Here is a 16,151-nt window from a genome sequence, read left to right as displayed (position 1 = left end):
TGTTTTCAGTCAGTATAATTCTCTGGAGATTCATCCATGTTGTTGCATTTATCAATATTTGTTATTTTTTATTTCTGAGCATGGTTACATGGTATGGATGTATGTTTGTTTTAGTATTCACCACTTAATGGATATCTGGGTTGTTTCCCGTTTGGGGTTATTAGAATAAAGCTGCTATAAGCATTTATATATAGGTTATTATGTCAGGATAAGAGTATTTTTCTCTGAGATAAAGGCCCAGAAGTGTGATTGCTGGTTGTATGGTAGTTGCATGTTTAGTTTTTAAAGAAACTGCTAACATGTTTTTCAGAGTGACTGTACCATTTTACATTCCCACCAGCAATTACATGAGTGATCCAGTTTCTCTACATCCTCAGCAACACTTGATGTTGACACTAATTTTTATTTTAGCTATTCTGATAGATGAGTAGGGATATTTCATTGTGGTTTTAATTTGCATTTCACTATTGGATATTGATGATGAATATCTTTTCACGTGGTTAGCTGACATCTGTATTTCCTATTCAGTGAAATCTCTCAATAGCTTTTGGCCATTTTCTTGTTGGGTTGTTTGAGTTTTTATTGTTAAGTTTTGAGAGTTTTCTATATATTCTAGATACTAGATCTATTTCATATATGTGGGTTTGCAAATACATTAGGTGCTCATTATTTGGAAAATTTGCATACTTGCTAAAAATCTATTTCAAATGCCAAAATCATACGTACACTTTTACAGTCATTTACAGCGCACAAAGGAACAAAAAATTTGAGTCCAAATTGCACATTCCCAACTGAGGTCTGACAAGATGCTCTGCCTATTTGTTTCAGTTCTCATAGCATGAATATGTCTTTTTTGCAGACTTTTTAAATTTTTTTTGTATTCTTGTTGATAATTTTACTGCTTAAAATGGCCCCTAAGTACAGTGCTGAGGTGCTGGCTAGTAGTCCTAAGTTCAGGAAGACAATGGCAGACCTTAAGAAGGAAATATGTATATTAGATGAGCTGTGTTCTGGCATGAGTTAAAGTACTGTTGGCCATGAGTTCAATCAATAATATATATTAAATAAGATAACTTTAAGCAGCAACAGAAATGAAACAATGTATATATTGATCAGTTGATGAAAATGCTGTTACTAGTGGCTTGTAGGAATCTGTATTTCCATATTTGCTAATTCAGTATTTGCTAATTTAGTATTTGTAGAGAATTTCTAGACCACGACCACCACTGATAATGAGAATTGGCTGTATATTCACAGCCTGTAACTTGTCTCTCATCCTCTTAACGGGTCTTTCACTCTTTCACACAGCAAACGTTTTTAATTCTGATGAAGTCCAATTTTTCAATTCGTTTCTTTTATGGATCATATTTTTGGTGTCAAATCTAAGGACTCTGCCTAGTCCTATATCCTGGAGGTTTTTTTTAATGTTTTTTCTGGAAGTTTTATAGTTTGTTTCACACTGAAGTTCATTTGGAGTTAATTGTTGTATAAGGTTCAGAGACTTAAGCTGAGGTTCTTTTTTTTTGGTCTGGATATCCAATTGCTTCAGCATCATTTATTGAAAAAGTTGTTCTTTTCTTTATCGAATTGCTCTTACACCTTTGTCAAAAACCAACTGAGCATATACGTGTGTGTCTACTTCTGAATGTTTTATTATATTGCATTGATATGTGTCTATCACTCTAACAATACGGCATAGTTTTGATTGCTCTAGTTATATAAATCTTGAAATTGGATTGACTTATCTTACTTTTACTTTTATAAAAATTTTACTTTTTCAAAATTTGTTTTATTCTAGATCTGTTTCCTTTCCATATGAATTTTAAAATAATCTTCTCTGTATCTACCAAAAATCTTGCTGATGCTTTATAGGACTATATTAACTTGCTTATCAATTTATAGTAAATTAATATCAATGTATCTTTATGTTCAGTTTTATAACCATGAACATAGTATGTGTTGTGTTTCTTTATGTCTTTGATTTCTTTCATCAGCATTTTATAGTTTTTGGTGTATTAAGTTCTCTATGCATTTAGTCGATTTTACATTTAAGTTTTTCATTTTAAATGATTGTAAATGGTGTCATATTTTAACATTTAACGTCCCTGTTTTTATTGCTAGTGAATAGAAATACAATTAATTTTGTTAAGTCTGTCTTATATCCTGTATTTCTTGCTGCAATCACTTATTTGTTCTTGGATTTTTGTTTTTTCCTTTTGGTAGGTCCTTTGGGATTTTCTATGTAGGCAATCTTGTCATCTGCAAATAGGGACAGTTTTATTTCTAATTTTCTGATTTGTATGTTTTTGATGTCCTTTTCTTGTCTTATTGTATTAACTAGAACTTCTAGCACTATGTTGAATAGGTATGGTGAAAGTGCAAATATTTGCCGTATTTCCAATCTTAGAAGGAAAACGTTCAGTTTGTCACCATTAAGTATAATGATAGTTGTAGGTTTTTTGTGGATACTCTATATCAAATTGACTAATATATTTGAATATATGACTGCATTTCAGTTTCAAAGAAAAAGTATTTTCTGCTTTTGAAGTTTTTTTACATTTTGGCTTATTTGTCATGGTACCAATAGCTGGAATTTGTATGTGGTTATTAATTTTGCATAATGTAAGTTATCTAATAGCATTATACAAACTCTCAAAATAGCAAGTAAAAATTTAGCACTGCTGATCTTAAAGACACTGTGGAGAACGTTGCTGTGTTTCCAGGATTTTCTTTTCCATATTGCTACCTGATTCCTTTGAAATCTTTCTTTGTCCTTTCTATTATAGTTGAGGATGCTGTGTCGTCTCAACTACCCACTTCCTGAGTATATATTTAGGATTACTGAGTTGCTGGACTAGATCCTGCTGCTTGCTTCTTTGAAAATATGTTAGTTTTCTGTTTTCTTATAAATTAAAATGTTATAAAGATTTTTTTGGGGGGTCACTAAATGATATTTTATGATTTTGAAAAAGTTGACATAGTTTTTATTTTTTTTAATAGGAAGAGTCTTCTGGTTTTTGGTTTAGCATTCGAGATGTTTAGAAGTTGCCACTCTGTCCTAAAAACAAGTAAACAGCAGAAGAGACTTTAAAAAGTATCAGCTCTTCTTAGATCCATAAAGAAGTAAAGTCACAGGGCAAATTGCTGCTGTCCAAATTGCAGAGACCAACAGGTGAATACAGAGAATTACCACTTACTGGAGCAGAAAATCATGAGCAGGCATATAAATGGGAAAGAATGCTGGGATAGGAAAACTTGAACTGGAAATTGATGAATTACTGGAGGCTCAGTGCAGATAAGAGTAAGAGTTAAAAACTCTCCACTTTTGTGAGTTTTATCTCCAGGAGTTCCACAAGGTTCTCATATATATATATATATATATATATATATATATATATATATATATATATATATATATTTATATCTCTCAGAAAAAAATTCTCCTTGTGCTTCTAGAAGGGGGAAAAGGAGCCACTTTTGAAACATGGAAGAACTTTCTCATTTTCTTAATGAGGCCTGCACTCAAGAGACATGTATTATCAAAGCCTTTTTGATCTGGAAGAAGGGCAACATTCACCTCCAGTCAACTCTAGCCTTTCATTTTGAGAAAGGAAAAATACCCAATTCCAGCTCACCCAAGCCAATCTGTCCCATCTAAGGGGGGAGAAAAAAATGGAGAAACACTTGTGAAGCTCATAGTGCAGAGGCACAGCTCATTAAAAGACTGAAATCCAATCAGAGAACTCTTCCCCTTTCTTCACACCTTACCATCACATTACTAAAGGTCTATTTACAGCGTTTCCTTTTACTCTGTACATCATGTTTGGTTATCAGAAAATTGCAAGTCATATTGAAGACACGAAACACTTTTTTTTTGAAGTTAGGGTCTCACTCTGTCACCCAGACTGAAATGCAATGGCACACTCATTGCTCACCACAACCTTGACCTCTTGGGCTCAGGTGATCCTTCTACCTCAGCCTTCTGAGTAACTGGGACTACAGATGCATACCACGACACCCTGCTGATTTTTTTATTTTTATTTTTAACAGAGACAGAATCTTGCTTATGTTGCTCAGGCTGATTATGAATTTATGGCCTCAAGTGATCCTCCCACCTTGGCCTCCTAAATTGCTGGGATTACAGGTGTGAGCCACTAAGCCCAGCCCAAAACACAATATGAAGAAATATAGAAACCATCAAAACCATACATGGCACGAATTATCAGGCTGGAATTTTAAAACAACCATGATTAATGTGCGAAGGTATCTAATGGATAAAGTAGACAACATTTACAACCAGTTGGACAATGTAAGCAGTGAGGCAGAAATCCTATGAAAGAACAAATAAATGTTAAAAATCAACAGTGCAGAGAAACAAAGAATGCCTTTGATGGGCTTATTAGTAGACTGAACATGCCTGAGGAAAGACTCTCTGATGTTGTGGATATATATATCAGTAAAAACCTCCAAAACTGAAAAGCAAAAAGAACAAATTTGGGAAAAAAGATAACAAAGCATCCTAGGACCATGGGGCAACTACAAAGGGTGTTACTATGTATAATGAGAATACCAGAAGGAGAAGAAAGAGGAAGGAAGAACAGAAACATTTGAAACAATAATGACTGAAAATCTCTACAGATTAGCATTAGAAACAAATTTGTATAAGCCCTATATAAGGAAAACTGCAAAACGCTCATGGAAGAATTCAAAGAACTTAATAAATGGAGAGAGCGTCTGTGTTCATGGAGAGGAAGGCTCAGTATTGTCAAGAAGTTAGTTTTTCTCAACCTAATCTATAGAATCAGTGCAATAAAATTATTTTACTCAATAAGTTATTTTGTATATATCAACACACTGATTCTTAAGTTTGTATGGGAAGGCAAAGGACACATGATAGCTAACACAATATTGAAGAAAAACATAGTTGGAGGACTGATACTACCAATTTCAAGACTTCTATAAAGCTATAGTAGTGAAGACAGTATGGAATTGGTTAAATAACAGATAAATAAAACAATGGAATAGAATAGAAAGCCCAGAGATACACCCATGTAAAAATGGTGAACTAATTTTTGACAAATGCCAATACAATGGAGTAATGGTAGTCTTTTTAATAAATATTGCTGGAACAACTGGACATACAAAGGCAAAAAAAAAAAAAGAATCTAATTGCAGACCTTATACTTTTCACAAAAATTAACTCAAAATATATCATAGACTGAAGTGTAAAATGTAAAACCATAAAACTTCTAGAAGATAATATAGAAGAAAAACCATATGACCTTGGGTATGGTGATAATTTTTAGATACAACACCCAAGCACCAAAGGCATGATCCATGAAAGAAAGAATAGACAAACTGGACTTTATTAAAATTTAAAATTTCTGTTCTACAAGAGGCAATGTCAAGAGAATGAGGAGACAAGTCGCAAACTGAGAGAAAATATTTGCAAAAGAGATATCTGATATAAAACGTTATCCAAAGTCACAACGAATTCTTAAAATTACTGAACAATTTAAAAATGAGCCAAAAATCTTAACAGATACCTCACCAAAGAAGATATGCAGATGGCAAATAAACATATGAAAAGATGCTCCCTATCATATGTCATCAGGGAAATGCAAATTAAAACAACAATGAGATATCACTACACATCTATTAGAATGGCCAAAATCCAAAACACTGACAACACCAAATGCTGGCCAGGATGTGGAGCAATAGGAACTCTCCTTCACTGCTGGTGAAAATGCAAAATGGTTCAACTACATTGGAAGATAGTTTGACTTTTTCTTACAAAACTAAACATACTCTTACCATACGATTCAGCAATCATACTCTTTGGCATTTAACCAAAGGAGTTGAAACTTATGTCCACATAAAAACCTGCATACGGATGTTTATAGCAGCTTTATTCATAATTGCCAAAACTTGGATGCACCCAAGATGTCCTTCAGTAGGTGAATGAATAAATAAACTGTGGTCCATCCAGACAATGCAATATTATTTAGTGCTAAAAAGAAATGAGCTATCAAGCCATGAAAAGACATAGAAGAATCTTAAATGTAAGTGAAAAAAGTCAGTCTTTAAAGACTGGGGAGTATGTGGATAATCATACTGTATGATTCCAACTGTATGGTATTCTGGGGCTATGGTGAGAGTAAAATCAGTTTTTGCTGGGCATTGGAGGAGGAGAGGGATGAATAGACAGAGCAAAAAGGATTTTTAGGGAATGAAAGTCCTCTGTATGATACTGCAATGATGGATACCTGTCATTATACATTTGTCCATACCCACAGAAAGTACAATACCAAGAATGAACACTAAGGTAATTATGGACTTTGGGTGATTATGTTGTTTCAATGTAGAGTTAATCATCAGTTTTAATCAGTGTACCACTCTGGAGGAGGATGTTGATAATGGGGAAGCTATTCATGTGTGAGGGCAAGGGGTATATGGAAAATTTCTGTACCTTCTCAGTTTTGCTGTAAGCCTAAAGCTGCTCAAAAATAAAATCTTTTTTAAAAGGCACATTTTCTGAATAACACAAGGACTTCTTTTTGTGAAATGGTTTGAATATTTTAGATATGAGGGTCTGTTATTTAATAAAGTTATAATAAAATGCATTGATCATTAGCTTACTAGTGCATTGCTCATTAGATTACTGAACAACTAACGCCCCTCGGAATGGATTCACTCAACATAGACATTTGATCTGCCCTTTCTAACCCTTGATAATACGCCAAGGTTTTGCTGCTACGTGTTAGAACCCAAGATAAGCCTCAAACTTGGATTCTCTCTGAAGGTATAATGAGCTACCACCCCAGCCATTTGGCACATCACCCATGTTATTTTAGAAAAAAAAAAAAAAAAAGCCTTTCAGTGGAATGAGATTATTTTACTTTAGCAGTTTTCTATGTTATAAAGTTTAATTACAAGTTTAAATGAACAGAAGTAAATTTGTGCCCATATGGCATTAAAGTATGTTAACTTTAGGGGAGAGAAATAATATGAATAATGCTTAGAGATGTTTTTCTGTGCCAGAAACAAAAGCATAACATTCTTAAAATTGTATTTGCACTGAAATGTACCTGTCTAAGAAAGGATAATATGTTTTATGCTATTTTTTTTTTCTTTTCTTGGATCATAGTCAGTTCTAAAAGTAGAATGGGATTTGTAGCCTAGTAATGGTTTTATATAAGCATCACAGTAACTGGGCAAATAATCTATTGTGAATTTCTTACATGACTATTGATGTCATTAAACACAAGCATATTGTATTTCAGAATCATTTAGTCATCCTCTCTGTTACTGACAGTTGGTGCATTAGTTCATGTTAAATGGAATATCTCTTTAAACTATTCTTGGCATTTCCTAGATTAGATAAATTATGAATTTGATAATTAAAATTAACCTTTTATGTTCATCTGGTATGTTGTTCTGAGCCAATGTCCTTTTGTACTAAACCTTTACCATTTTTCTGTGCTCTGGGGAAAAAAATCTTTATTCAGGTAGATATTTAATGCAAAGTATATTTTGCATGAAATGCCATTTGCAATATATGTAGTTTGTTTTTACATACAAATATTTTACAAATATACCTCATATGAGCCAGAAGAAAGATGGATAAATTCTAAGTTTGTACATTTTCTTATTTCCTTGTTTCATTCCTCAAAATTGATTAAGTTTTGGAAATTATGAAAGTGAAAATTTGATTAAATTTTACTATGACCAGTAAAGATAAACTATATTTGACTTCCAGACTATATGTTAATTGATACCCCCTCTACCCCACGTTCCCATCTCAGTACTCTCTAGGTCTTAAGAACATTTTGTTAAAGGAAAAAGATTCTAAAAAATCAGGTTTGGCTATTATGTCATGGGCAGATGGGCCTTCTCATTACACTTTATTTTATTCCTCTTCATGAATTTGTCAGTTTCTTTCCGATTTTTACAGAAGAGATTGCCCAAGTTGTTCCTTGAACCTCTTCTTCCTTTGTAGATGCACTTATGCATCCACACATATCCATATTCGTGTATGTGTGTGTGTGTATGTATGTGTGTGTACTCATACAGTATAGGAAATCTCTTTTTGGGCATTTGTGGACTCTTTAAGTTCACAACAGTGGAATTCTGAGTACTTTGTAGTGTGATAAGGAACTAAGACAATTCTGGAAGTTAATTTTATTTACAGTGAGCATTTTGGGGTCAATATAATAGTATTCAGTAGGATAGAATGCCTTAACAAAAACTAGTAAAAGTTACTGGTATAAATCAACTGACTATAAGTAGATTTTAAAATGTTTTACAGTGCAGAGAGTTGTATTTGGCTGATAAAGTCATCTGAGACATAGGGTAATTGATTACATGAGCTTATCAAATCTTGAAGTAGGGAGTTATGTATTTCAAAAGTATTTTAACTCCTTTATATGAGTAACTTTTTCCAGAAGTTAAAGCTGATATGTGCTGAAGGAGGGAAGACCAGTTTGTGAAAAGGTTTATAGACATTAGGTCTGTGAAACTGAAGATTAAATGTGTGTTTTGATTGCTAAAAATGACATAGACTATATATGTGAAAAGATTGTATATTCTTTCTTGCTTTGCTTAGGATCCTGAAATGTCTTATTGAATAACTAGTTGAAGCTATTTGCGTAGAAAAGTATTCAGAAAAGTGCATGGAAACGTATTCAAAACTCATCTGTCCTCCTCCCATCCAGTTCTCAGAAAAGTTGTCTTAGTGCTGTGCTAATGTTATGATCAACTAAGGGGCACAGCCAGTGTACAGATAAAATATTTGTTTGTTAAACCTAGTTTGACTGAGCTCGATGTCCTTGGAGCCTGACACCAAGTTGCTCAGACAACTTATGCTTAGAGATGTTAATTGGTAGAAATATTAAAGAAAATTAAAGCATATTGACAACTGGGAAGTAAAAGCAGCTGGCAGATTCACCTGGCACACAAACTAGAGGTGAAAGTTTTAGTCAGGAATCATGTAGTCTCTGAGGTAAACAGCTACCCAAGTTATTTGTTTACCTTCAATTACCAGGCTCCTCAGAGCAACTATCTGTCTCTCTTTTCTATTCTTTATCCCCAGTGCCTGGATCAATCGCTAGCACATACTAGCTTCTCAATAAATATTTTTTTATTGACCCAGCTACCTGGCAGAGAGCAAGAACTAGGCTTCATATTGAGGATTGCCATATTCATTGCTGAAATCAGAGTAGAAAACTTAAGGTAGAAGGTTAAGAGTTGGTTTTGCTTTGCTTTCAAATAGGACATTACTAAATAGCTCAGAGATCATAACTGTTTCCTAGAGAATAACAGTAAAAAATATGTTTGGGGAAGTGAGGAACATTTTCAAGTCATCAGTTATTTGAATAATAAGATAAGTGAAATGTGGCCATCTAATTCTAGGCAGTTTGTATGTAAGTACTTAAGGTAGTATGTAACATCGGAAGCCAGTTACAGACATGTGTTAGTTACCAGAATACAGGATGACTTTTGTTTTGGATATTGGAGGAGCCAGTGTGAAAATTCTGACCAGAATTTTGTAACCAGTTTATTTGAAACACTTCCGTGCACTGAACAGTCCCACAAAACACTCTAGTTGTCTGCATTCTCAAACAACCTTGAGTTCAGAACACAGTACACTGCCCATAAGTTTGAAAAGTTTCCTTTCCATTGTTCTAATGATTTCATAAGGATATTTCTTCATATTTAGTATATGATTTTCAAAGCCCAGCGTATCTCAGTAGAAAAACAGTTATCTGTTTATTTTTGTAAGGACAGAAACCTGTTTATTGCCTGGTATGTGTGGATGTGTGTTTGTGCATGGATGTGTTTATATATGTGCATGTGTGTGCGTGCATGTGTGTGTGTGTGTGTGTGTGTGTGTGTGTGTGTATGTAGGTAGATAGATATAGATATAGACATATAGATAATATATATTATTAGATCAAAACTTTTACATCTTTCCTAATTAGTGATAGTTTCTGAATAATTTTAAAAGTGATGTGGGTTGACAATCTTGGCAAATAAAAAATGTTCCTTTAGTTGACAGAAAAGAGACTTAGTCTCCACACATTTGATCATCTTTAAGCTCTATGCTTCTATTTAGGGAAAAGTATTTGGAAGAGAATAAAGAAGGGTGCCATAGCTTCTGTGACTTCCCTTCCAAATCACCATATACCCAATATGGTACTTCTCCAGAAGTTTCTTTTAGTTTCAGCCATATTTACTTTTGTGTTTGTGATTATTTGGGATAGGACTTTGAAATTTTGTTTATTTATAAACATTTATCAATTTATTTATACTTACATATTTTTACTGTGGTAAGAACACTTAACATGAGATCTGCCCTCTTGATAAATGTTTAAGTGCACAATATAGTATTATTGACTATATGTACAATGTTGTACAACAGTTCTCTGGAACTTCTTCATCTTATATAACTGAAACTACAGTTGACTGTTGAATAATGTTGAATAACCACCCGCATAGTTGAAAATCTACCTATAACTTTTTTATTGTATCAAATGTTATTTATTTTATTTTTGAAATTTATTTTATTTTAAAGATGTAGGCTACAATTCAGAATTAGGTGTACAAGTGGTCATCTTACAGGTAAAGTTTGGGCCTATCTTTGGTCCCCACTTTGCCTGGTTTGAGATCAGGTACCCTTATTAATGTGACACCCCCTCATCCCTGGACAGTTTCCAGCTACTGTCAATCTCTTCCTTATAATATTTTGGTAAATGTTCAGGGTCCGCTTATGAGTGAGAACATATGGTACTCAGTTCTTTGTTTCTGTGATAAATCACTGAGTATTATAGGCTCGAAATCCATCCAAGTTGCTGTAAAGTCCATAATTTTGTTCTTCTTTATAGCTGTGTAATATTCCAACAGGTTTATGTACCACATTTTAAAAATCCAGTCCAATTTTGATGGAAAGCATGGTTGGTTCCATGTTTTTGCTATTATAAATAGTGCTGCAATAAATGTGCATGTGCAGGTATCTTTTTTGTAGTGTGATTTAAATTCCTCTTGGTATATTCCCAGAAGGAGGATTGCTAGATCATATGGAAGGTCAATTTCTAGTTCTTTTAGGAATTGCCACACTGTTTTCCACAGAGTTTGAACTAGTTTTCATTCCCACCAACAGTGTAGATGCATTTCCTTTGCTCCACATCCTTGCTAGCATCTATTGTTTTTTGTTTTATTAATTACAGCCATTCTTACTGGAGTTAGGTGGTTTCTCAGTGTGGTTTTGATTTGCATTTCTCTGATGATTAGTGAGGCTGAGCGTTTTTTCTTGTGTCTATTGGCTGCTAGTATGTCTTCCTTTGAGAAGTTTCTCTTCATGTCTTTTGCCCAATTTTTTTTTTCTTTATTTTAAAGATGTGGGGTACAATTCAGGGTTAGGTACACAAATGTTCTTTATGAAGGTACCCTTGTTGCTGAAGTGTGCCCCTCCCTCCTCTGGCAGTTTTCTCAACTGCCAATACTACCCCCTCTCTCTTGGCAGTTGCCCACTACTGCCAATTCATTTCTTAAAGTATTGTGATAATCGTTCAAGGTTCGCTTATAAATGAGAACATATGGTTCTCTGTTCTTTATTTCTGTGATAGATTACTGAGTGTGATAGACTCTAAATCCATCCAAGTTGCTGTGAAGTCCATATGTTTGTCCTTCTTTATGGCTGCATAATATTCCATTGTATATATGTACCACATTTTTTTATCCAGTCCAGCTTCGATGGGCAGCATGGTTGGTTCCCATGATTTTGCTGTTGTGAATAGGGCTGCAACAAACATGCATGTGCAGTTATCTTTTTTGTAGAGTGATCTGCGTTCCTCTGGGTATATTCCAAGTAGGGGGATTGCTGGGTCTTATGGAAGGTCAATTTCTAGTTCTTTCAGAAATCGCCACACTGTCTTCCAAAGAGGTTGCACTAGTTTGCATTCCCTACCTGCAGTGTAGAAGTGTTCCTTTTTCTCTGTATCCTTGCCAACATCTGTCATTGTTTGTTTTATTAATTATGGCCATTTTTAGTGGGGTTAGGTGGTATCTCAATGTTGCTTTGATTTGCATTTCTCTGATGATGAGTGAGGCTGAGCACTTTTTTATGTGTCTGTTGGCTGCCCATATTATCTTCTTTTGAGAAGTGTCTATTTATTTCTTTTACCCTCTTTTTAATGGGGCTGTTTACTTTTTTTCCTTTCAGAATGTTCGAGTTCCTTGTAGATTCCAGAGGTTAGACTTTTGTCACGTAGACAGTTGGCAAATATTTTTTCCCATTCTGGGTTGTCCACTTTTTAATATAACTTTTGACTCCCACAAAACTTAGTTGATATTCTACTGTTTACTGGAAGCTTTACCGATAACATACACAGGCAATTAACTGTATTATATATTTGGCACACTATATGTATTATATATTGTGTTCTTACAATAGAGTATACTAGAGAAAAGAAAATATCATTGAGAAAATAATAAGGAAGAGAAAATACATTTATAATACTGTATGGTATTTATCCATACCATACGTTAATGTCATCTGCTTTCAAGATGAATCAAAGGGCAGTCAACCACAGCTGCATGAATCAATCTGTGGTATGTATCATGCAATTTAGTGGTTTCTTGTAACATCATGACTTTTCTCTGTTTCTTGGGAGCATTTCCAGCTTCATTAGTGGCACTTTGTATGGGTCCTGTGGTATGGCACAAGGTTTAGGATATTGTATTAAACACAATGAAAAATACATGAGAACCTTGGGAGATTATTTTTTACTGTGATATAAAACTTACTGGAGAGATGAACTGTTCACATGGTGATAATTAGTGTCACATGGCGTTTTAAGTGGACACTCAAAACACTTGAGTCCAGTACAATACCAATAGGAGGTGGTTACAAAACTACTACTACTACTACTCCCATGAATGTTATGTAGTTCCGATTTAATACTGCATCTTTGTTTGACTGCCAGTGCTGCCATGTGTAGTTTCTTAGTGTATGATAAGTTTTGATAAATTTTAACTTTTTATAATAGATTTATGAATACTTTATGGTAGTAAATGATAAAATAGACTAGTATCTACATATATTTTATACGTTCATGATATATCTTTTTCTTAATTTTTTTATAAATCTAGGCTATATGGTTCATCTGTGTTTTTTCAAATTGTAAAACCAAAAAAAATGTTTTCAATGTGTTTATTGAAAAACAATCCATGTGTAAGTGAACCCACATGGTTCAAACTCGTGTTGTTCAAGGGTCAACTGTGGGCACCTGTTGAATAGCAGCTCCCATTTCCTTCTTCCCACAGCCCCTGGAAGTCACCATTCTACTCTGTTACCAGGAGTTTGACTATTTTAGATCCATCGTGTAGGTGGTCTTATGCAGTATTTGTCCACTGTGTCTGGCTTGTGTCTTTTAGTATGATATCCCCCAAGTTTATCCTTGTTGTCACATATGGCAGGACTTCTTTCTTTTTAAAGGCTGAGTAACATTCCATTGTCTGTATGCACCACATCTTCTTTATTCATTCAGCCATTGATGAACATTTAGGTTATTTCCATATCCTGGCTATTCTGAATAATGCTGCATTGAACATGAGAGTTCATATATTTCTTAGAGATTCTGATTTCAGTTCTTTTGTATATCTACCCAGAAGTGGGATTGCTGGATCATATGGTAATTCTGTTTGTAATCTATATACTGTTTTCCATAGCAGCTGCACCAATTTTCCATTTCTACCAACATTCCACAATGGTTCCAATTGCTCAAATTACTGTGATTATCGTGCAGTGATATGCTCTTGGTATAGATATATGCAATATACATCGACAATTTGCAGCAAACCCATGTTTATTTTGTTCTGGTTCTTTCTAAATAGCTTATAAAGGTGGCTTATTTTTATTGATAAGAAAAAAATACACTAAAAACCAATTTTCTATTTTCAAAAACTTTTTAATATCTATTATCTCATGTGATTCTTATAGGTTTGTATAGTCAGTTTCAGAGTTGTTACTGGAAATTTCCTAACAATCCATTGTACATTTTAAATTTGGGATAGTCTCTAACTAGTCTCTAAAGTTGTAAGTCATTTATTTACATTGCAAAGGAAATTCCTTATTTGGAAGTTCTTATTTCATAAAAATAAGTCTTTAATTTATAAGCTATAGAGATATACTTTTACTAACATCTTTTATGTCAGTGCATTTATAGGGTTGAGCAAAAGATTTTCTAGTAGATTGCATGAATATTTTACTTTGAGTCTACAGTGCAAAAGAACAACAAAAATGTGTGGGGAATTCTGTTATGAGCTAGCCTGTCTGTGGGTTTAATTTGAATTCACTGAAGAGAGTGGACTTCGTAGATTCAAGTTAATGAGCCATTTCTCTTAAAGTATTCTGTCACTATGGGATTGCACACAGTTAGAACTGACAGTTGGAAACGTGCTGAGATAGGGAAACTAAAAAACAGCTGTCTCTCTGGGCAAATGGTACCAGCTGGTGAGGCTCTCCAAAGCAAAATATTTTATATAATAAAATAGCTTTCAGAGATCACTGAAGTTACACATATATGTATATTTAAGGTAAATTTTTTGTTTGCTGTCATTGAGCCAAAATACTAAGACTTAAAATGACAAGTACATTTTTTCAGGTTTTCATCTTTTATTGACTAGCAATCTCCTTAACATGTGTTCATTAAATTAATATATACAACTTCAGAGTTTACTTTTTAAAACTGTGTGGAGATCATTGGAAAGGTGTTTTTATTTCTTATATGGATTTTAGAAACGGACAGTTTTTTTCTGGTTAGATCTTTTCTGGCATGAAACCTGTTTTTAAAATGTCTTGAATTGTATTAGAAATGGGTAGTTTATGTTTTGTTTCTTATTCACACTTTGAGAAAAGATCTCTACTTCTGAATCTTAAAGGATCCCCATTATTTTGATACAGTAAATCTGACTGCCCAAATTATCATTTAACTTTGTAAAAAAAAATATATGTTTTATTTAAGTGGGAATCTGTTACATTTTTGGCAGAATGGTATTTGTTGAATTTCTGCAACGCCAGTATTGTGAGGTGCTTTAGTTTTTGTGCATGGTGAAACTGTGTAATTCGTGTTTGTATGGAATGGAATAGGCAAAGGGCTGAACTTTCAGTTAACGTCCATCCCTTCATTCATAAGAGAAGTTTTAGCTAAAATTGATTAATCTAGCTGCATATATTGTATGTTAGATTGTAATCTATTTAACCTTCTGTTTTGACTTATGATCTATACCTCTTTGTGTTACTTTACCCATGATTGCTAGGGGCTTTACAATATGCATCTTTAACTTACCACAGTTTATCTTCAAATAAAATTATACCACTTCACATGTAATGTGAGAGCCTCATAACATTGTATTTCCACTTCTCTCTATATCTGGGTTTCCATCTGGAATCATTTTCTTTAGCTTAAAGAACTTCCTATAATATTTCTTGTACCAGTCTGCTGGTAATTAATTTTTTTGGCTTTTGTTTATTTGGAAGTTATCTTGCATCATTTTTGAGGCCCTTTTTAATGTATGTAGAATTCCAGGTGATTTTTTTTTTTCCCTTGGAAAATAAAGGAATTGTGTTGCTTCATTTTATTCTGGCTTGTTAATGGTTTGTTGAGGAGTGGTATTTCTTATCGGTGTTCCTCTGTGTAATGTGTTGTTTTCTTTGATTTTAATATTTTTTCTTTATCACTGGTTTTCATCAATATGATTCTGAATGTTCCTTAGGGTTCTCTTCTTCATGGTTATTTTGCTTGTTGAGCTTACTGGATCTGTGGGCTTATAGTTTTTTAATCAAATCTGGAAAACAATTGGCTTTTACTTTTTCAAATTTTTCTTCTATTCTTTCATCCACACTTATATTCTAATTACATGAATGTATAACTGCTTGTTATTGTCTCACAGGTCACTGAAGCACTGTTTATTTTTTTCAGTCTTTTTGGTTTTTCATTTTGGGGAGCTTTTATTGCTATATATATCTTCATGTTTCCTTATTTATTCTAATGCAGCATCTAATCTGCCATTAAATTGACTCATTGTGTTTCTTATTTCAGGTATATTTTTCCATTCTTAGCAGTTTCATTTTTTATTGTTTTTCCTTGATT

The 16,151-nt window shown here is 33.6% G+C and overlaps 1 protein-coding gene across 1 annotated transcript in view; it reads left to right on the top strand.

Annotated features, from left to right (window-relative positions):
* The first annotated feature begins 15,049 nt into the window (after nt 1–15,049).
* Nucleotides 15,050–16,151, top strand: part of FAM172A (family with sequence similarity 172 member A) — a 197,818-nt gene continuing 196,716 nt past the window's right edge. Inside the window, exon 1 of the mRNA XM_021707472.1 lies at nt 15,050–15,088. Coding sequence (XP_021563147.1) covers nt 15,050–15,088 — 39 coding nt within the window. The remainder of the gene's footprint in view (nt 15,089–16,151) is intronic.

Source organism: Carlito syrichta, unplaced genomic scaffold, assembly GCF_000164805.1.
Source record: "Carlito syrichta isolate Samal-C Ts95f unplaced genomic scaffold, Tarsius_syrichta-2.0.1 Scaffold118060, whole genome shotgun sequence".
In the NCBI taxonomy this organism is placed as follows: Eukaryota; Metazoa; Chordata; class Mammalia; order Primates; family Tarsiidae; genus Carlito; species Carlito syrichta.
This window is presented reverse-complemented; position numbering and strand designations above follow the sequence as displayed.